This window comes from Lethenteron reissneri, chromosome 36, assembly GCF_015708825.2.
Source record: "Lethenteron reissneri isolate LAM-NWPU_2019-01 chromosome 36, ASM1570882v1, whole genome shotgun sequence".
Classification (NCBI taxonomy): domain Eukaryota; kingdom Metazoa; phylum Chordata; class Hyperoartia; order Petromyzontiformes; family Petromyzontidae; genus Lethenteron; species Lethenteron reissneri.
Window position 1 is genome coordinate 4,370,158 of NC_083814.1, and position 21,312 is coordinate 4,391,469.

At 41.1% G+C, this 21,312-nt stretch overlaps 2 protein-coding genes across 2 annotated transcripts in view; both read left to right on the top strand.

Annotated features, from left to right (window-relative positions):
- Positions 1 to 13,319, top strand: part of LOC133351034 (mucin-like protein) — a 51,961-nt gene extending 38,642 nt beyond the window's left edge. The window contains exons 24-34 of the mRNA XM_061565920.1: positions 938 to 1,063; positions 1,480 to 1,605; positions 4,841 to 4,963; positions 6,379 to 6,627; positions 7,498 to 7,620; positions 9,102 to 9,230; positions 9,547 to 9,675; positions 10,752 to 10,895; positions 11,077 to 11,193; positions 11,933 to 12,023; positions 13,080 to 13,319. Of these exons, the coding sequence (XP_061421904.1) occupies positions 938 to 1,063; positions 1,480 to 1,605; positions 4,841 to 4,963; positions 6,379 to 6,627; positions 7,498 to 7,620; positions 9,102 to 9,230; positions 9,547 to 9,675; positions 10,752 to 10,895; positions 11,077 to 11,193; positions 11,933 to 12,023; positions 13,080 to 13,191 (1,469 nt within the window). The 3' untranslated portion in view covers positions 13,192 to 13,319. The remainder of the gene's footprint in view (positions 1 to 937; positions 1,064 to 1,479; positions 1,606 to 4,840; positions 4,964 to 6,378; positions 6,628 to 7,497; positions 7,621 to 9,101; positions 9,231 to 9,546; positions 9,676 to 10,751; positions 10,896 to 11,076; positions 11,194 to 11,932; positions 12,024 to 13,079) is intronic.
- Positions 13,235 to 21,312, top strand: part of LOC133351032 (uncharacterized) — an 87,915-nt gene continuing 79,837 nt past the window's right edge. Inside the window, exons 1-7 of the mRNA XM_061565918.1 lie at positions 13,235 to 13,364; positions 13,685 to 13,933; positions 14,856 to 15,104; positions 16,147 to 16,269; positions 16,861 to 16,992; positions 17,629 to 17,652; positions 18,853 to 20,565. Coding sequence (XP_061421902.1) covers positions 13,771 to 13,933; positions 14,856 to 15,104; positions 16,147 to 16,269; positions 16,861 to 16,992; positions 17,629 to 17,652; positions 18,853 to 20,565 — 2,404 coding nt within the window. The 5' untranslated portion in view covers positions 13,235 to 13,364; positions 13,685 to 13,770. The remainder of the gene's footprint in view (positions 13,365 to 13,684; positions 13,934 to 14,855; positions 15,105 to 16,146; positions 16,270 to 16,860; positions 16,993 to 17,628; positions 17,653 to 18,852; positions 20,566 to 21,312) is intronic.

A 21,312-nucleotide genomic window follows, 5' to 3' on the forward strand; every position in this document is an offset into this window, starting at 1 on the left:
TTAAAGTTTTCAGAAGATTTTAAATGTATTTTCCCCCCGGGCAACGCTGGGTATATCGAGTTTATAGCACAAAGTCGTCGCCTGACAAGTGTGGGGTGTCGAGGCCTAGTACCGTGCGGAGCCTCCGGCCTCGCCTAGATTGCCCACCCGGCCGAGGCTGGGTGCTGTGGCCGTTACCCCCCCCCCCCCCCGCGCTACAATAATACTGTCTAATCGCTATAATTTTATTATCTACCGACCCTATGATAGTAATTGCACACATTGGGGTGGGGGGGAGTGAAGAGGATGTGAAACTTTGATGAATTTACCTCAGCGTCGCGTGTTAATGCGTGTGCATATTTTTAACGGGAATTAAAAATGGCGTCCACCTCGAAGCGACGGCGTTGCTGCCCGTTGCCAGGGGCAACCGCCCGTTTCCTGGCAACGGGCGATTGCCCGTTGCCAGGGGCAACCGCCTTCGCGCATGCGCAATGGCGTGCTTTGTCACGTTCCGGTCGGCAATAGTAAATAAATAAATAAAGAGAAATCACACTAGATCGATAATCGGTCCGATTTAAAGTTTAGAGACGAAAAATCGGAAATGCCTAAGTTCACCGCGGGGCCGGGGGCGTGCGCAAGGGCACAATTTAATCTTGGCGAACCCCACGGTCTGAGAGGCAAATCCCCCGGAAGCGAGCGTACGCAGACGGACGGACGGACAGACAGACAGACAAAAAATGAATCATATAGGTTAGATGATTGTTACTTGGTGGTGATGGTGTGGTGATGTTCATGATGGTGATGATAACCTTGGTTGCTCTTGACGCTCTTGCTTGCAAACTGAGAATGCAACAGGGTTTTGGGGTTATTAAGAGAGAATGCAGAAAGGTAAAATATATATTTTTGGAAACGATTCAACTACATTGTATTTTCTTTGCTTGATCTCTGCCTTTTGTAGATGTGGACGAGTGCATGTTACAGCTGTCTACGTGTAATCAAACGTGCACGAATATATTTAATGGCTACACGTGCAGCTGCAATGAGGGCTACCGTAATGTCACCATGAACAGCGACAGATGTGAAGGTATTTTGAGGCTTTGGTATATTTGTCAATTATGTAGCACAAGTAAAGTAAAAAAAGTATTCTCGTCGGAAAAAAAAACCCACTTAAGCATGGCTTCCTTGTATGTTTTGCAATTTTGTTATTTTAAAGTCTAAATATACTTCCCATAGTCTACAAGTTTTGCATGAAGCAAAGCATAGAAGCTGTGAAGCTACTCATGGTTTGTTGAAATAATAAAATGTGGTCAAACAGCATTCCCCTGCCCGGTTTTTTCATATTGAAACATGCATTTTACTTACATTTGAATGTATGTTGACATGTTAATGCAGAACATTGTTTTTAAATGTTTATATCCGAGATCTGACCTGGAACAAAAAATGTGAACCCCAGTTCAACTGTGAGCCATTCCTTACGTGTTTTTGTGTTGTTTTGAACAGACATTGATGAGTGTGCCCTGAATTCATCTCTTTGTGTCAACAATGCCCATTGTGTAAACACACCTGGAAACTATGACTGCAGATGCAATGCTGGCTTCAGAGGAGATGGATTTATGGTTTGTAAAGGTAAAACAATCGCTCCATCCGTGCATTTTTAGGTCTGATTGTCTCTGTGATACCAGTAACTTAACCCAATACTTTTAGTGGGGGCTTCTCTCATAATCTGAATGAGGTTTATTCATCTACCAAACGGTGCTTTCTTGAAAGTCTCGAAAGTTTTGTCTCCTGCTAGTCACTGAATAGAAGCTGTTCAAAGTATGCTATTTGCAGTCCGCGGGCCAGATTCACTTCTCAGAAAGAAAAAAAACAGCCAAGACATATTTGTGATTGTCTGTACTCTTGGCAATGCTGAACGTTTTTTTTTTTACAAAAACCTTTGAAACGTGAAATTCAACAATATGGGAATTAGAAGCAAAGTCCATTAACGCTGCCTGATACACTTTTTTGCATTAAAGTACTGCAGTTAGCAGTCGGAATATCAGCTGCAACTGCTGTAAAATAAAAACGGTTTATTGTGTATATGTTTGTTCACATTATCTGTGTTTTGGTGATGGGTAATAGTTGATGTTTAATATTCTAAAATACACCCCTTGAGAAGTATACGCATACAGTCTTGGATGTTTGTTTTGAGCAAATGTAACTTTTTCAGACTTTAGTATTTGCCCATCTCTGTTAAATGAAAAGCAAATGTGGGGAAAAGTTTAGATTCGGTGGTGATCGTTAATGGATGGAAGAAAAATATTACAATATTACAATATTTCCAGCAGAGGGCGCTATTTCTGAATGCAGTCTCTTGCGGGCCCCCGATTACCAGACGAAGGGTTGGCTTTTTGTTCCGGCCAATGAAGTTGTTCGTATTCTTTATTTCTGTAGAAGGTGCATTCGTATTTTAGACCCATGTCATCGGCCATGGCAGAGCGATGGCGCAATGGCGATGAACCCAGCGACCCGAGGTTTATTGCCGTCCATGGCTAACGTCAATGGCGAGTAGGGTTGCCACCTGGCCCGGATTTCCCGGGATTGTCCCTCGAGGCCGGTGGTTGACTATGCACGTGGCCCTGTAATCCATCTTTGTGGAGGCGAGGCCTTCCTGGGGGTGCCATAACCCTGGCTCGCCAATAGATGGCGGTACAGCAATGTCCGGTCTATTGTCATTGGGTCCCATGTGTATGGGATAGCCCAAAGGTGTCAGGCAACGTGCTGTATACCTGCAATATGTGTGCGTGTGTAAAAGCTCCGCGTGTGATGCGGCTCTCGAAGTATTTCTATCAAAGACGAAAACAAAAACAAAAATGGCCCTTCTTCTTTGAAAGGTTGCCCACCCCCTGGGATAGAGCGTTGCCGCCTCGCACACTTGGGTTTTCTCAGGGTGCTCCGGTTTCGTCCCACGCGTACTGACTGCAACCATCTTCATACATAGACGCGCATCCGTGTGTGTTGCGGATTGGGAAACGTTGGGAAATGCAGTTTGCATAAGTGACGCATTGAGCACGCTAATTATTCGAGGTAGCTGCCATGGGAAATGTTGAAGTGTTCCTGGATTATTAACATTCCTTGTTTTTTTTGTCAGTCACGTTCAAGCTCTAAAGTGAAAACTATAGTGACGTGCGATGGTTGAACCAGTTCTAGCTACCTCTTTAATAACCCACTCTGACCAGCATGGTGTAGTACTGCGTGGTCAGAACCCCCTACAGCGCTGGATGGACAGGGCTATACACATTTTTAGCTACTCCCATGGCTCTTGAAACTATTGATGTGGAGTTTATGGATAAGTATTTGCTGTCATGACAGACATATATAGCATTTGAAAGGGAAGCGTACCTTAATTTTCACAGACATTACTGAACATGTGAAGTATTTCAAAGGGAATTGTGTCTTGACTTTCACAGCATTACTGACCTGTAATAGAGGTGAATCTCACACTTACTCATAACTACCTTCCACGGATGTTAGTTTCTCTTAAGTCTACTTGCCTGCCTTATTTGACGACGCATAACAATACTGGCCAGTGCAGGTTAGTTAAGTCCAGGAGTATATACCTGGGAGCATAGTACACTACAGTAATACATTTGCTTCACTGATGTCTGCTGCCTGCAATGTAAGCCCACAGCTTATAACGTTTGGTATATATTGTGGTCACCCAATCAAACACTATCCAGGCCTTGTCCTGTTTAACGTCCGAGATTTCACAAAAGCAGGAACTATGTGGGCGAATTAAATTGCTATATTATCACGGTTCCTGGGCACAAATCCTAAATAGGCCCAAGCCATAAATAAACAAGACAGGTTCTAAGAACTTGGGAAAGCGATGAGGGGAGTGACTTTCAAAATTGAGCAGTGCGAGGAAAGACGCAGAAGGAGAAGGTTTTTGACCTGCAGCATGGTGATTGAACACACGAGTCAGATGAAATGGTCAATCTGGTATACTGAGTCCTCAATGGGTGAAAGAATAAGTGAAGTTCATGGGAATAGTAATAAGTCATCTTCTATATATAAGGGAAATTTGTGAATATGTGTGTCTGTTAAAAATGTTTAGCATACTTCCTGACATGCAACAAACTTGAAATTTGCCATGTGGGTACTTTCCAGACTGTACAGCATGCAAAAATAAAAATAAATAGACTTTTGTATTTTGGGGGTGGGAGGGGTGCAATAATGCATATATTTGCACGGCAAGTGAGCTGTGACGGAAGCATAACGGAGTGTGCCTGCTGATGTCACGCAACCTCCCCCCCAACCCTCCGCGGGTAAAGTGAAATACAAATGTGTTGCAGGTCAAAGGCTTTCTTCGCGCATCATTGGTTTATTATTTGAGTCGTTTACTGCCGTACGCACCCTGAAAGTTACGTGTCTGCAGCAAGCGCATGTATGTGTACCTATAGACACACGCATGTGTGGGGGGAGCGGTAGTGTAGTGGTTAGCGCTCTGCGCTATGAACCCGGTGACCCGAGTTCGATTCCTGCTCATGGCCACCACCGGTGACGATTATTTGAAACGGTCCTGGGCCTCCCCTAGGTCGATTCAGCCTCAAATGAGTAACTCGTGTGGTGTGTGAACATCGCCGCTTGGGAGACAAAGGCGGCCAGGCGTGGTGAATCCAAGTCCTGGGCGAAGCCGGGTAGTAAAGCTAGTAGGGGATAAAAGAGTGATCAGGTGGTGACTGAATGCAAGTGAGTGAGTGCCTAGAGTAAAATAACTGTTTCGCCATGGTTGCCTTAAATAGTACTACATTTATTAATCTGTACTTGGTATTCAAGTGTCTATTTTAAGCTCAATGACGGTTTTGCTTTTCACCTGCAGATGAAGATGAATGTTCAGTCGGAAATAATCCCTGCTCATCCGTAAACAATTCATTTTGCGAAAATAACATCGGGTCCTATTCCTGCGTCTGCACTTCCGGCTATAATGGCACAACTTGTGAAGGTAATACATGATCAAACACAATATTTTAGGTTAATTTGTTTTATTTCATAGGAATTGTATTATTATATGCTGGGCTACTTGTACACCTAGAGTGTAACGAATCACCCCCTCACTAATATTGAGTTTAATGAATTATCACGGTTTCAAGGTTGCTATTCTATTCAATAATTGATGTGTTATTTATCTACTTCGGTGTAAATATCATCTCCATTGGTTGCAGGGTTCATGTGAACCAAACTACCTATAACATCGTACTCATTTTTTTTTATTATAGATGCTTCACATGCATTATTGCACAGTGATCATATTAATGAGTTTTGACAGTTTAATCGCTGCATCATTGCATACCAGTGTATTATTCATATACAACACATCTTACCCAGCAAACATGCAGGACATTTTAAGTGTAAATAATGTCCGCGCTGACACGCAACATGCCACACTATATACAGCCCTGAAATTATTACACTTCCTCGCTGGATACGCGTACTCCCTACCACATACATTCTACCGACACCACATTCTATAAATAAAAAAAGTTAATCCTGCCTCGGAGGGTTAGGGTGATTAGGATTATGTTGGTAGAAATTAGTTCTTCGAACCTTGAATACAGTTATGGATGCTAAAGTTAAAAAAAGTGTTACAAGTATTTAATCCTTTTAAAATGTGGCATATCTTTCAGGGAAGTACTGATCGATCAAATTACGTGTAAATGCAATCTCACTATTTATATTCCCATATTTATCTTCCAAGCTGATGTGTATACTTCAATTAATGATGCCTGGCCCAAAGATGTATGTATACTTGTTTGATATGTGCAGGATGTTTATAGAGATATCATGTACTGTATTATTATTATTTGATTATTATTATCAGCTTTAACCGTATGGTTGAAATATTGGCAACATATATATTTGTATTCGCGAATGTTTCAAAGATTCACAGTGGAGATGTTGAACATCTGAGGACATATGAAAGTTTATAGGGATGAAACTCGTGCAATATAATCGTCAAGTTACCAAGTGTGTAGACATATGCTTTTGCTGACCTAGCCCAAAAGATATGTCAAATTATAATTATTGAATAACGGACATTATGGACAATGTACGTTACTCAATACAACAAATATGAAACAAAATAAGAATAGGTTTTATCCTTTCTGGCAGCAAAATAAGTGTTAAGATGTTCAAACACCAAAAAGAAACCTATTCCGAGGAATCATATTTTGATATTGACAAAAAAAGGTCCCATGTAATATGCATAAACCAGCAAGTGTAATGTATCATGCCTGGAATCTAAAATTAAGAGTTAAAAGCACGATTATAAATGATAATTATTACAGGTTTTTTTAGATTTATTGTTTGGAAAAAGTGAATGAATGCCTGAAAACTTACACAGTTTCTTTTTTGTTACAGATATAAATGAATGCATAAGTGGGCAGAACACTTGTTCAGTCGACGCCAATTGCACCAATACGATCGGCTCCTATACTTGTGCATGCAAACTGGGCTATGAAGGAAATGGCAGGGACTGTTTGGATATCAACGAATGTATGAGGGGAACAAACAATTGTAATAGCAGTATATCGGAATGTATGAACAATAATGGGTCATATTACTGCACCTGTGCTCTTGGATTCACTGGGAATGGAACCTACTGCACAGGTAAGAGGACACATGCTCAAATGTTAATGGGGAAAAAATAGGCAGCTTATGTAGATAATGTGACGGGCGATGTAATTAAACTTATTTAAGTATTTTCAGTGCGTATATATATCTTTTACAATTATTGTTCTATTGTGCTATTGGCATCATGTCGTAAGCTAAAGAATACATTCATAAGAGATCATAAATCTCACACAGCAGTGACTCCCTCCCCCCCTCCTTGTTAGCGGGTGGCCTGCCAAGTCACATAACTAAATATGGAGTTCCCATCAAGGGCCTTTCTTTATCCACACATACGATCCCACATGCCCTGCTACAGAGAAATGGCCAGCCAAATATTTTACTTGTATATATTTGTAATGGAGACTGTCAAAAGGCAGAGTGGCTCTTAGGTCAAATGGGGAATTCACATTTCTATGGTGAGGAAAGACCACCCCGTAGAAATCCTGTTGACCTACCACAACAATGCTTAATTGATCTACCTCGCACTGGAGTTTGATAAACACTTTTCTCATATTGCCTGACTCCCCACCACTAATGCTGCACCCCTGACAGCATCATCTATTGTCGCTCACAATGGTTTGAACCTAAATCAAGGGCATACGTTAAATATGACTTGCCATCCGGGTTCATCACAGACAGAATGAGCCCTCACTCGAGATCATATTATGACAACTGTTCAAGTAAGTGTTGTTACTGAAGAACTGATGGACATATTATTTTTGTTCCTATATAAAAGGATCCGTAGGTGAATTTAAATACCTGTGATTGGTGGGAGCATGAATTAAACAATAGAGGCAGAGTAGCAAACTGCAGAACATTGTTTAATGTATTACATTCGAACTAATATGGATGTTCTATTGTGTACAGATATAAATGAATGCACGGCCAATCCATACTTGTGCCAGGACACAGAAGAATGTATGAATATTTTTGGAAGCTACAAATGCGAGTGCTTACCAGGCTACAAAAGGAATGGAACAGTTTGTACAGGTACACAATAGTGTGATGAGGATTTTTTTTTGGTGGATCTGCCAAGAATCTGGATCCAACAAAACTACAAATGTCTGTCATATATGCGCTAAAAGATATATAAAAAAAACTATATAAAGGGGCAGACATAATGCCTGCTTCACGTATTTTTTTTGCCACATCCCATCAGCCAAAATGTCTTCAGAGAGTGCATCTCATCAACAGCATTGGTTAATTAGAAGAAATCTATGGACCGGTTTTGACATTCATCATCTCATCAGCAGTCAGCCTTGTTTATGCAGTGTGTAGAAGGAGATTATCTGCTACATTGATTTTCTCATAGCATCCTTTAAATTACCATGGCCATAATTCTCATGGATTTTACCATTTTGTCATTTACTTGTCTGGGAAAGCCTCACTCATTCTCAAGATTGTTTTTGGTTTAAAAATAAGCCACTGTATTGGAATAGTTAGTTCTCATCTTATCTTAACATAACAAGGTGCTTTACACAGAATTAACAAGAGTACGTATGGATTTAATGGGGGAGATGAAGTGATTGAAATAGATGAGAGGAAGCCATGGAGGGCACATCTGTTATTGATGACAGTAAATGATGAATGGATTGAATGAAGGTGGAATTAGTGAAAGCCAAATGAGGGAAGAGTAACGGTGGCAGTTATGAGAGGGAGATTAAGGGGTCGTTTTGAAAAACAAGTGAATTTTGAGTGCGAAGCGGAAACTAGTGAGCGAAGGTGACTTTAATGCGGAGGGGGAAGTTTGTTCCAGTGAAGGGGGCAATAAGAGAGAGTGAAATCACGCATTCAGTGCAAGGAGGAGGAACAGAGAGAGAGACAACAAAGATTGAGAACGTAGAGGGTGAGAAGGCACATGGAAAGATACAGGCGTGGCAAGATATGGTGGGGCAAGACCACGAAGAGATTGATAGACTAGGGTGAGTTAGTTAATCCTCTTCATCCCCGATGGGAGACACGAGGCCACAATGAGTTCCCTCCACTTCTTCCTGTACTTAGTAACATGTTGAGCCTCGCCCCGAGAGAGGTTGATCGTTGCTGCCAGCTCATCCTTCACGGTCTTGCGCCAGGTGGTCTTGGGTCTCCCAGGTTTCCTTTGCCCGGTAGTGTCCACCTGAGGGCATTTTTTGGGTATATGGTCCTGGTCCATTCTGAGTACATGCCCGAGCCATTTGAGTCTTGTATTGGGATGTTGGACCATTATTTTCATCGTTGTGTTTCATGTTGGAGAAAACTTGAGTTTCGTGAGAACTTGTACATACAACGAGACAGCACTCAAAGGTCGACGTGGAGTGGTTCACAACGCTGTACAGGCTCACAGCCCGATAGGTTTGGCAGATTAACGATCCTATACCCGTGTCGTGCACACTCGTACGGAAATCTGCTGTGCACTAACATTGATCTGTTGGAACCCATCGTTTTCTATATGGTTGCTCGATTGTGATGTGCATTGTTTATATTTCGACCAGATGTTGATGAGTGCAAGGAAAACCAACCGTGTGACGCGAACACGATGGTGTGCAGCAACACGATGGGATCATACACATGTCCGTGCCAGGCGGGATACCAGTATAATAGCACACTTCGAATCTGTACTGGTAAGTCTTTTGCCAGCGGGTTTGTTATCAACGCAATATTTCTTTGCAGTATAAACCTAATCATATACTGTGTAGTGTTCTTACCACTACAAAGAGCTGCAAGAACGTATGTTCTTCTGAAGGAAGAGATAACGTTACTGGGCTCACATCTCGTTAAGAACAATGCCATTGTTCAATTTTAAATGACTGACAAGATAGAGTATTTCTCGAGTCATTGCCTGAGCTTTTGTAGTATTTCTCAAATGCGTGTGCACATTTGCAATCACACATCAGTACCCTAATTACAAACGCCACGTAAATTTTTGTTGTTTCTTAGACACGGACGAGTGCGTCGTTTCATCGTTAAACAACTGCTCGAGGACGACAGGGCTCTGCCTAAATTTCGATGGAAGTTTCAAGTGCCAGTGCATCGCTGGCTACACAGGAGATGGAGTCACGTGCACAGGTAAGCTTTGTTTAGTGCGATCGAAATCACTTCATGAGACTATTTATTCCAAACTCTTGCAGACCAGTGCATCGGAAGCTGACATCACGGAGCCACTTTTGAGATACGCGCACATTACCTCGTTTGTCCAAACTAGGGAGTGCTTGCTACATATCCCCAAATGTCCCGCATAGCAGTAAAACTAATATTAAAAAATATATATTGTAAGAGCTGATTTTTCTTTCAACCATTAATTATTTTTACTAATTCAACATGCATTTGTTTGTGACCCAGCTGAAAGCATTAACTCACGATAGACATTCGAAGCACTTGCAAACATAAACTCGTATGCTCGTGGTGCTTATTGTTCTTGTTGTCTTGCTTAGTCTGACTTTAATTGGAATAGGAAAAAGTGGGCACGAATAACATGTAAACGGTAACGGTGCCGGTCCTACTATTACGCCACTGCTGGTAGAGAGGTCTCCACTAGATGGAGCTCTAGAGCGGCCTACTCTTCCACATTAGGCCGACGTGTTGGAAGTGGTGGGAATACGTATAAATGTGTCTTGAAAAGTTCATAAAGCATACAATAATACACTCAGATTATACATTTATTTTAAGAGGCCCAAGTTATAAAACTTGTAGAATATAGTAGTTCCTTTTTATGAGCCTCATAATATCTTGACTATTAATAATGATTATACTAAAAATGCATGGATGCAGTGCCATGAAATTATTTTGTTTATTGATTTTTGCCAAGCATACGACTGCCTTGTTCTCCCTTGTGCTGTACTGTACACGCAGGTTTAGCAATGGAAAGGAAGCGATGCTTCTGGATGTTTCAAATGTTTAAATTTGAGGATAGTAAAGTCAAGTATAGCTTCTTATGTTATCACTGTAATGTAATGCAAGGCTATTGCAAAGGCGCTATGCAGTAGGGGCGGTGTTGCTTTGTGATTTTACCCCAATTAAGTTGTACAAAAATAAAGTTTTTGGTTAGAATGTTCCTAATCACTGTGCAGTCGTGAAGCTCTCGCAAGACCACTTGTAATTCAACTTTTGCATATTAACATACGTTCTCTTGCGATGCACCACAGATATCGATGAGTGTAATCCACCGGAAAATACAACGCAGCCCTGCAAAGGCCCTGTCGGAGTGAGATGTAACAACACCATTGGCCACTACACATGTAGCTGTCCCCTTGGATACTACTTGGACAGTGATGGAACCACATGCAAAGGTTTGACAATGATCATTTCTGATTTTATGCGCAGAAGCATAGCTGTTTACTTACTAGAATTGTTTGTATGAGGGGAAATCAATTTGAGTGTGTCTGAATGATGTCTTGGCATGGCATTTGTTATGGAAAAGCTACCTTAAGGATTTGTATGGCCGCAATGATGCTCATTGTGTTTGTGCAGATGTTGATGAATGCATCAGAGGACTCCACAACTGCACCCAGAACTGCACGAACACCGAAGGAGGCTTTACCTGCAGCTGCTTTGCCCGTTTCAGCTCTGTGAATGGGACTTGTAAACGTAAGTTACATCTGTCTACATCCTTTGTACATGTGGCTTATGTATATACTCTATGGCCTAATTATATATCTCTGAAGCTAAGCAGGTTTGAGCCTAGATAGTGCTTATATGGGTGACCAACCAAGCATGCTTAATAGGGTCAGGGGCTGTGTAGTTACGTTGGGTGCAACAGAGGCAATGCAGCCATATAAATGTTTATACCGTACTTTTATGCTTCCCACTGTCACAACCTGTAATGATTCAGTATTTAGAGCCCGTGCTACAATCTCGGATGCCCAGTTTTAATCCCTTGTAATGTGCACCAGTTTGGCAAGTCATATCTGTACATGACCTGGGCCTTCCCAAGGTTGACTCGGCCTAAAATGAATATCTGGCACGCTGTGTGAGCTTCAGCACTAGGGATAAACGATTCTAGACGTCTTCCAATTTACATGGCTTAATGGGGATCATTGCCTTTGTGCATATCTACAGGATACAAGCTGTAGGTAATTGTCACTTGAAGCTTCGTGCTTCCTCCGGTGATGGGAGTGTTTGTTATAGCAAAGTATGTGTGTGTGTGTGGTACATAGCCTTAGCAATGCAATTCCTGTCTTGCATAACTAAACACATTTAGAGTGATATCAATAACTGCATAAAGAATTAACTGAAGGGATCACTGGTTTGAAATGTACAAACATATATGGTACCATAATATGCAATTTTGCACGTGAAATAAATTGTACATTTATTTATTTTTCAGCAAACCAAACTTGTGTGACGGATGTTTGCAATGGAACTGGAGACTGTTACATTGATGAAACAACTCTCCCAGGATGTTCCTGCAATCATGGGTATGAAAAATTGATGGTTCTAGGGTTGTTTCCAAACCAATTGATATTTGCAGCATACTCAACATACTGTGTATAAGTACATAGCAATGTTTAATATCCACAAGGATATATTACACACCAGCACTAGACATTTGCTTGAAAAGGTGGCCATGTGGCTGTGGAGTCAGAGCATTGAGCCAGCACTGCTGAGATTCTGGGATTGGTTTTAGGTTGCCAAGTACTATGGTGAAATTGGGTTCTCAACCATAAACTAAAGTGATGTAATGCTTTCAGTGGGTCACAAACGAATGCATGTTAAATTAGTTTATTTTTTAATGAATGAAAGAAAAATCAGCTCTTAACATAAATAAGGATATTGGTTTGACTGCCATGCAGGACATGTGTGGATATGTAGCAAGCACTCCCTAGCTTGGACAAAAGAGGTCATGTGCATGTATCTCAAAAGTGGTTCTGTGATGTCAGCTGCTGATGCACTGGTCTACAAGAGTTTGGAATAGTCTCATGATGTTATTTCGATCGCACTATAGGTGAAATAAAACTGGGAAAAGACGAAACCTTTTCTAACAAGAACATTTCTGGAATTGTAACATTACATTGTAGACTTGTAACTTACAATTGGATTATTAGTGTGATCGGCTATGTAATCACAAGACAAGAAACAATACTCTATAGTCCTTTATAATATTGGCGGTTCATCTTGTCTATGCAAACCCATTTCCTCTCGTGGACAAAATAACTTCACATGATTAGTTGCAAAATATTTTTCTTTCTCAACCTTGTAAAGTCTAAAAGTACTTTACTTATTTAGTTTATGGTAAACTTTGTTATAAATAACTTCACATTTTAAAGTGTGTGTTAATCAGAGTAATAATACAGCTTGTGTAAAATAAAAGGTCACTGGGACCACAACTCAGGACTGCAATTGATGTTAAAAGAATTTATATTTTACGTGCTTCTCGGTGCCATGAAAAATTAGTATACGTTGTCCACTTGAAGTAATTGATTCGTGTTTCGTATCAATTTCAACGAGTGTAATTGTTAACTTTATTTCATCAGGTACACCCTCAATGGCACGAGCAAAACGCAATGCATCAATATTGATGAGTGCAGCTTGTCCGTGGCTGATGGACAGTACACCTTGCGACTCCATATACGGGACATGCACTGACACAATCGGCAGCTTCAAGTGTGGATGTGTGGCTGGGTACGTGGTCGTTAGCGACAGCCGGACCTGCCAAGACGTGGACGAGTGTCAGAGCGGAATCTACAACTGCACTCAGTATTCCTCGTGTCGTAACTTAGATGGAAATTATACCTGCATCTGCAACAGTGGATATGTCCGTAAGTGTCTTAGTGGCTATTTCTATAGTACCTGTGTGAATTTCATATGCAAAGGTCTATACGAATTTTCCTGACAATAGGGATTCTACACATTAATTGTACAGGCTAGCACAACATAAAAACACCAACAAAATTGCCATGTGTCTACCTCCCATCATACATTTTTTGTCTCAAATGTATAGAAATTTCAATTTTCATAGGAATCAGCCCACAGAATTCCCACCCAGAGTGTATATTCCTTTGAGTTCAAGCATGTGAACGCACAATGTATTTACGAATGTTTCTTATTGAAATCTTTTCTCCCCCCTCCCAACCACCAGAATCTGGAGAGACGTGCGTAGATGTTGATGAGTGTCAAAAAGCAGGTAGTGCTCTCTGTGGTTATGGAGCCTACTGTGCTAACACAATGGGTTCATACGCATGCAGGTGTCTTGCGGGATACGCAGGCAATGGCACTGTCTGCCTGGATGTGGATGAGTGTCTGCTCCCCAGCAACAACTGCAGTGCCAATTCAACCTGCGAGAACACGCCAGGCTTCTACCAATGCAAGTGTGATGCTGGTTTCCAAAGTAAGTTGAAGCGTCCGGATTTCCTCTGCGTGATTTTCATGGTTTTGGTATGCGTCAATGTAATCTAGGCTCATCCTACAATAAGGTGGCTGGAAGGGCGGCACAGTCAAAACACTTGCATGCCACAGCAAGAAAGGCCTTGGTGTGATTCCCAACTCGTACGCCTTTCTGTGTGTCTCTTCCTCTTCTGAATGGGGATTCCTCCAAGCTCAGCGGTTTTCTTCCACGGCAAAAACAAACACACAAATACATAACTGGTAGAGGCCAAACATCCCAATGCTGAAAATGTACATGCAAATTACTAATTTTGGATTATACATAGCAACATTACCCCCTACTCTGAAAAATTATAAGGACCCTCCAGTTATATGTCTTGTGACTCAGTGAGGCTTTTTTGAGCAGGCAAGCATAATAATACAGTAGTTTTTTGTAAAAAAAAATGTTCTACGTGACTTTACCGAAAGACCCAAAGAATATAATACAATTATCAATACATACAATAATCATCTCAAGATGAATTGTCACACTACAATCTAACGGTACAATTCTGGGTATGATGGTAAGTGTGGTGTATATTTATATTGAGCTCATATAATGTAATTTTCCAGTTAAAATCCAGACGACTTCCTTCATAATGTATTCCAAGTGATTTGTTTCTCGGGATTATACACATTACTCATATGAGCTATGAAAAAATAAAAATACATTACACAAACAAAATATCCCACACGTCCACTTCTCATTCCATTTCTGTAGCCTCAAATGTATACAGATATCAGCCCAGCACTGTTCCCGCCCAGGCTATGTAGTATTCCTTTCAATCATACAAATTAAGAAAATTTAGTTTTTATGGGTTCTAGTGGTGAAATACGTATCTAATGTTGTTCATGTTATTCAAATCTCCCTCCCTCCCACCCACCAGAAACTGGAGAGATGTGCACAGATGTCGATGAGTGTCTGAAATTTGGCAGTGCGGCCTGTGGGCCAGGAGCCTACTGTGTCAACACGGTGGGTTCATACAGTTGCCCGTGTCTTGCGGGATACATAAGCAATGGCACTCACTGCCTGGATGTGGACGAGTGTCTGCTCCCCAACAACAACTGCAGTGCCAATTCAACCTGCGAGAACACGGCAGGCTCCTTCCAATGCAATTGTGATGCTGGTTTCCAAAGTAAGTTGAAGCGTCCGAATTTACTCTGCGTGATTTTCATGGTTTTGGTATGCGTCAATGTAATCTAGGCTCACCCTACAATAACATGACTGGAAGGGCGGCACAGTCAAAACACTTGCACGCCACAGCAAGAAAGGCCTTGGTGTGATTTCCAACTCGTACGCCTTTCTGTGTGTCTCTTCCTCTTCTGAATGGGGATTCCTCCAGGCTCAGCAGTTTTCTTCCACGGCAAAAACAAACACATAAATACATAACTGGTAGAGGCCAAACATCCCAATGCTGAAAATGTACATGCAAATTACTAATTTGGGATTATACATAGCAACATTACCTCCTACTCTGAAAAATTATCAGGACCCTCCAGTTATATGTCTTGTGACTCAGTGAGGCTTTTTTGAGCAGGCAAGCATAATCAGTACTTTTTTGTAAAAAAAAAAGTTCTACTGTGACTTTACCGAAAGACCCAAAGAATATAATAATACAATTATCAATACATACAATAATCATCTCAAGATGAATTGTCACACTACAATCTAACGGTACAATTCTGGGTATGATGGTAAGTGTGGTGTATATTTATATTGAGCTCATATAATGTAATTTTCCAGTTAAAATCCAGACGACTTCCTTCATAATGTATTCCAAGTGATTTGTTTCTCGGGATTATACACATTACTCATACGAGCTATGAAAAAATAAAAATACATTACACAAACAAAATATCCCACACGTCCACTTCTCATTCCATTTCTGTAGCCTCAAATGTATACAGATATCAGCCCAGCACTGTTCCCGCCCAGGCTATGTATATTTTTTTCAAACATACAAATTAAGAAAATTTAGTTTTTTGGGTACTAGTGGTGAAATACGTATCTAATATTGTTCATGTTATTCAAATCTCCCTCCCACCCACCAGAAACTGGAGAGAAATGTGTAGATGTAGACGAGTGTAAAACATCTGGCAGTGCGGCCTGTGGGAATGGAGCCTACTGTGTCAACACGGTGGGTTCATACAATTGCCCGTGTCTTGCGGGATACGCAGGCAATGGCACTCACTGCCTGGATGTGGATGAGTGTCTGCTCCCCAACAACAACTGCAGTGCCAATTCAACCTGCGAGAACACGGCAGGCTCCTACCAATGCAAGTGTGATGCTGGTTTCCAAAGTAAGTTGAAGCGTCCGGATTTCCTCTATGAGATGTTGCACGATTATTTTGGTATTCATGCCAAGGTAATGTAGGATCATGCTACAGTTCAAGGTAACCTTTCACGTAACAGTATAATGGCTAAGAGCTGTAAAGGGATACATGTTATCTCCTCCAAACTTGTATTGGGGGGAAAGCATTTTTTCTCCGATATTTTTGTACTCAATGGCCTACAGGCTTTTTTAGGAGGGATCTGCTTTGGAATATCATGGTGAAGTAACTTATTATAGTATATACTTTTAAATTGAAGTGACCAAATAAAACCCACACATATGGGGCAATAGAAAGCAGCATTTTGGCATGAATGTTTCAGTTTATGAAATGTTTTCACATAATAATGTGCAGGATAAAGGTTCCGCTGCTCAGAATATAGAACATTAAAGTAGTATTTTTTTCAAATAAGAGACCAATAAAGCAACATTTTAATCGATATAGGAAGTTAAACGAACCAAAAAAACATGCAAAAGTAGTGTAAACTCAATACAAAATAAAACAAATTTTTATCATCTACACTGCGTATATGTAAACGTTACGTTAAATGATTTCCCTTAGGTAATGCTACTGTGTGCGAGGACATCGACGAGTGTGGGAGAGTCCCAGCTGTGTGTGGCTTGGGAACGGTTTGTGAGAACACAGTGGGGTCATACCGCTGTCCCTGCGCTCCAGGATATCAACGCAACACAAGTAAACGCTCCATTGCCATCCTACGCTGTACAGGGTATCCATAACAGTGGGATTTGTTTTAAGCCAATCTGTGTTCTTTTTTCTGGCCACACAATATTGAAAACAAGATTTTTGTATACATTTACAAATGTACCATGTAGATAACAACTACTGCGTGGGCTTTCGTAGTTGCGCTGTGTAACTTCAGAGCTTTACTGCAAAAGAATCGTGAAAAAAACTACGTAGGACGAGTCTATTCCTGACATAGGTTTTTTTTAAATAAACCACAGAGAGCTTCAGTGATGTTTGGCAGGCCCATGACAGAAGCATTTGAAGTAACCACAGTTGACATGTCGGTGAACACGTGGGACTCTCCTAAATATAGATTTGTATCACCAACCTCATTGCGGGTGTGGAGGTTGAGAGGGATGAGACCTTTATGATGAGTCTATACATGGCCATCTGATATTAGCCTCATTGGATTTCCTGTAAATAGTGATATAACAATGTATTTTAATTCCGCATTTTGAAATAATTATTATGCCCTTCCAATATTTTATATATGTTTGCTGAACATTTGTTTTAATTAAAGTATATTTTTCTACGATTAAGTTATGACGGTGCTTAATGGTGCTATCTTCTTCTCCCCCTCTGCAGGTGATGGAAATGCAACATGCTCACGTGAGTCTATCTCCCTACCCTTGTGTAGGCTGCATTACAGAGCAAATAATAGAGAAAATGTACTATTAAAATTGAGGGATATTTTGGAAATTTGATCGGACTTTCAGTCAAATGTACAATTAGAAATCCTGATGCCACTGAATAGAATATCTTCCCACATCACTATTTTCTCATATATGGTACTGTAAATATTTAAATGATGGGAACTGTGTTATTGGTGCAAGACTGTACATTAAGGGCCAGCAACCTGCGGCTCAGGAGCCGCATGCGGCTCTTTAAGGGACTGCTTCGTGACGTTATTTATTAAGGATCACCTTCTTGTATTCATGTGCATTGTGTGGCTCTTGTAATATTGAGTTTTTTACCGATTTAGAAAAAATGGCTCTTCTTGTTATTTTGGTTGCTGTCCCCCTGCTGGACATTAAGTAACTTCTGAGGGAAATTATCTTTGGTGTTAAGTGTGAAAAGTGTTTCAAAGTCCAGTGTCATTCTTGGTAAAAATAACGCTTGGTAATATAGCACCTTAAAATATGTTGGTTTAAGGCGTGTGATTACATTTTTACAAGGTCATTAGCGTGCTCAGGTCATCTGTCAATAATACAATGTCAAATTTCTGTCCCTTAATGGTGATATTAGAATCATGGTGCATTTGTCAGTTTAACATATACAACGCCTACGTTTAACACGTAGGCATTGTATATGTTCAAAAACAGAAACTCTATGATTTACAGGTAGATAGACAGCATTTGTGTATTTGTACAGTACATTATATACGGGACATACAGTTTTTCCATCAGCAGATATGAACGTACATTGTGTAACTAATGATAGAAATACATTGGCCTGTGACCAAATAAGCCTAAATATTCCCAATTCCAGGAGGCCTTATAAGTTAAACAAATATAACCCTTGTGGGTGACTACGAAGGCTTGGCATGTGTTTTAGGCATAAGGCTGCAAGGGTGCCAAATGATGACAATACTGAGTATCACCCAGTATGAAATGTGTTGTTTTTCTCGGGCACATTCTAGTTTCCTGATAATATCGATCAGTAAGGATCCTTATGAAAAATCGTCTTAATACTCAGGCTTTTCTAAGTAAATAATGCGTATTGTTCTTGTTTTACTGCAAGGTACATTGAAAGGTTGTTTAAGTCACAAGAATGATTGATTAATTGTAAACTATTGAATTATTCTCACAGTGGCAACGACATATTCAACCACGCCATGGACTGCTAATTCAACACAGTCACCACAGACAGCAAGTCCACCAAGATCAACCACCTCAAACACAACGAGTAATTCTACAGTATTCTTCACATCAGAAGGTGTATCGGCCGCTACTGCACCAATAAATGCATCATTCACTGCAATTACTCAACCTCCACCATTCTCAACATCAGCCACCCCGGTAACAAATAAAACTGATTCTATTAATGCAAACGCTACCGCTGTGGAGACATCACCAATAACAGCGCCCTCAGACACAACAGCAGCGAATACATCAGCTGTGACTCAACCTCCATCATTCTCAACATCAGCCGCCCCAGTAACAAATACAACTGATTATACTAATGCAACCGCTACCGCTGTGGAGACATCACCAATAACAGCGCCCTCAGACACAACAGCAGCGAATACATCAGCTGTGACTCAAGCTCCATCATTCTCAACATCAGCCGCCCTGGTAACAAATACAACTGATTCTATTAATGCAACCGCTACCGCTGTGGAGACATCACCAATAACAGCGCCCTCAGACACAACAGCAGCAAATACATCAGCTGTGACTCAACCTCCATTCTCAACATCAGCCGCCCCGGTAACAAATACAACTGATTCTATTAATGCAACCGCTACCGCTGTGGAGACATCACCAATAACAGCACCCTCAGACACAACAGCAGCAAATACATCAGCTGTGACTCAACCTCCATCAATCTCAACATCAGCCGGCCCGGTAACAAATACAACTGATTCTATTAATGCAACCACTACCGCTGTGGAGACATCACCAATAACAGCACCCTCAGACACAACAGCAGCGAATACATCAGCTGTGACTCAACCTCCATCATTCTCAACATCAGCCGCCCCGGTAACAAATACAACTGATTCTATTAATGCAACCGCTACCGCTGTGGAGACATCACCAATAACAGCACCCTCAGACACAACAGCAGCGAATACATCAGCTGTGACTCAACCTCCATCAATCTCAACATCAGCCACCCTGGTAACACATATAACAGATTCTATGAATGCAACCACTACCATTGTAAACACATCACCAATAACAGTGCCCTCAAACACAGCAGCGAATACATCAGCTGTGGAGTCGACAACAGCATCAACAACGAGAGTTGGGACCGAAAGCACATTAGTGATTATGAATGCAACAGGTCCCGTAGCTCTAACAGCGGCATCAAACGCAACTTCAAAGACCACTGTGACATCAGTGACCACCGCAGCAATGTCTACAATAAGATCTAATGGCACAAACGTGACTCTACCAATATTATTTGGGATATCAAGCACAACAACCACAGCCACAATGACACCAGCGGCTCCCAATTCCTCAACGGTAGCGTCGACAAGTGCGAGTCTGCGGTTGTCGCCTGCTACATCGAATACGACAGCAGCTAACACATCTGTGGGCTCGGCAACAACATCAACAACTATATTGCCAACCAATAGCACAACAGTGACTGCACTTACAAACCAGTCAACAAGCACAGCTGTGACTCAACTGATAGTGAACTCACCCACCTCATACACAACAATAATATCAACAGTGTCATCGTCTACGGCCTCAACCACAAATGCAACAGTCACTCCGGTTTCAACAATTAGTAGCATTTCAACGGTGACATCTCCAACGACTTCATCGACTTCCACCACTGTGTTTAACTCGGGTAAGCAGTGTAAAGTGGGCTCATGTATCAAAACTCTGTATTCTGCTGTCCATATATTAAATAAGATGAGGCTGGGTGGAAATTGTGAGTTCAGCTCATCATTTTTCAAAACTAGATAAAATAAGCATCACTGTGAAAATTAAATTGTATTTGTCCTCTGTAGAGACTGAGGTCTCTGTCATTTGAGATGTTGTTTTCCATACTGGTTCAATGTTGTGAGTGGGGATGAGCACCGACTTTAATACAACATTTTACTAAATTTTATTTTATTTTAGCAGGTAAGGCCCACTGAGCTATACAGCTCTTTAAATCCTTTAAACTAAGTTCACTTGCTTGCTTGCTTGCGCGCTTACGACCGTGCAAATTTTTCGGTCGTGTTTTAACCCACTTCTCGTGATCCAATCGAGCTGACATTTTGCACACAGACTCGTTGTGCGTGAGAATTTCTTTTCGTGAAATTTTTTTTCTCCAAAATTTTACACTTTTTAGGTCATTTTTTATTATATTTAATTACCAATTGCTTAATGGTGGCAGGCAATCATCTGACCCATAGGTGGCAGCCATCTCAAGCCAGAGGTCGAGAGGACTCTAGCCGCCCGTTTCAAAGACCAATGTGGGCTGGGTTGTGGCCCATTGAACACGCATATAAAGGATTTATAGTGAAATTTTTTTCAGAAACGATCTGGCCATAAATGATAGTTCAACGAAGAGGCCTATCATGTGGAAATGTATAGCAGCCAAATACAA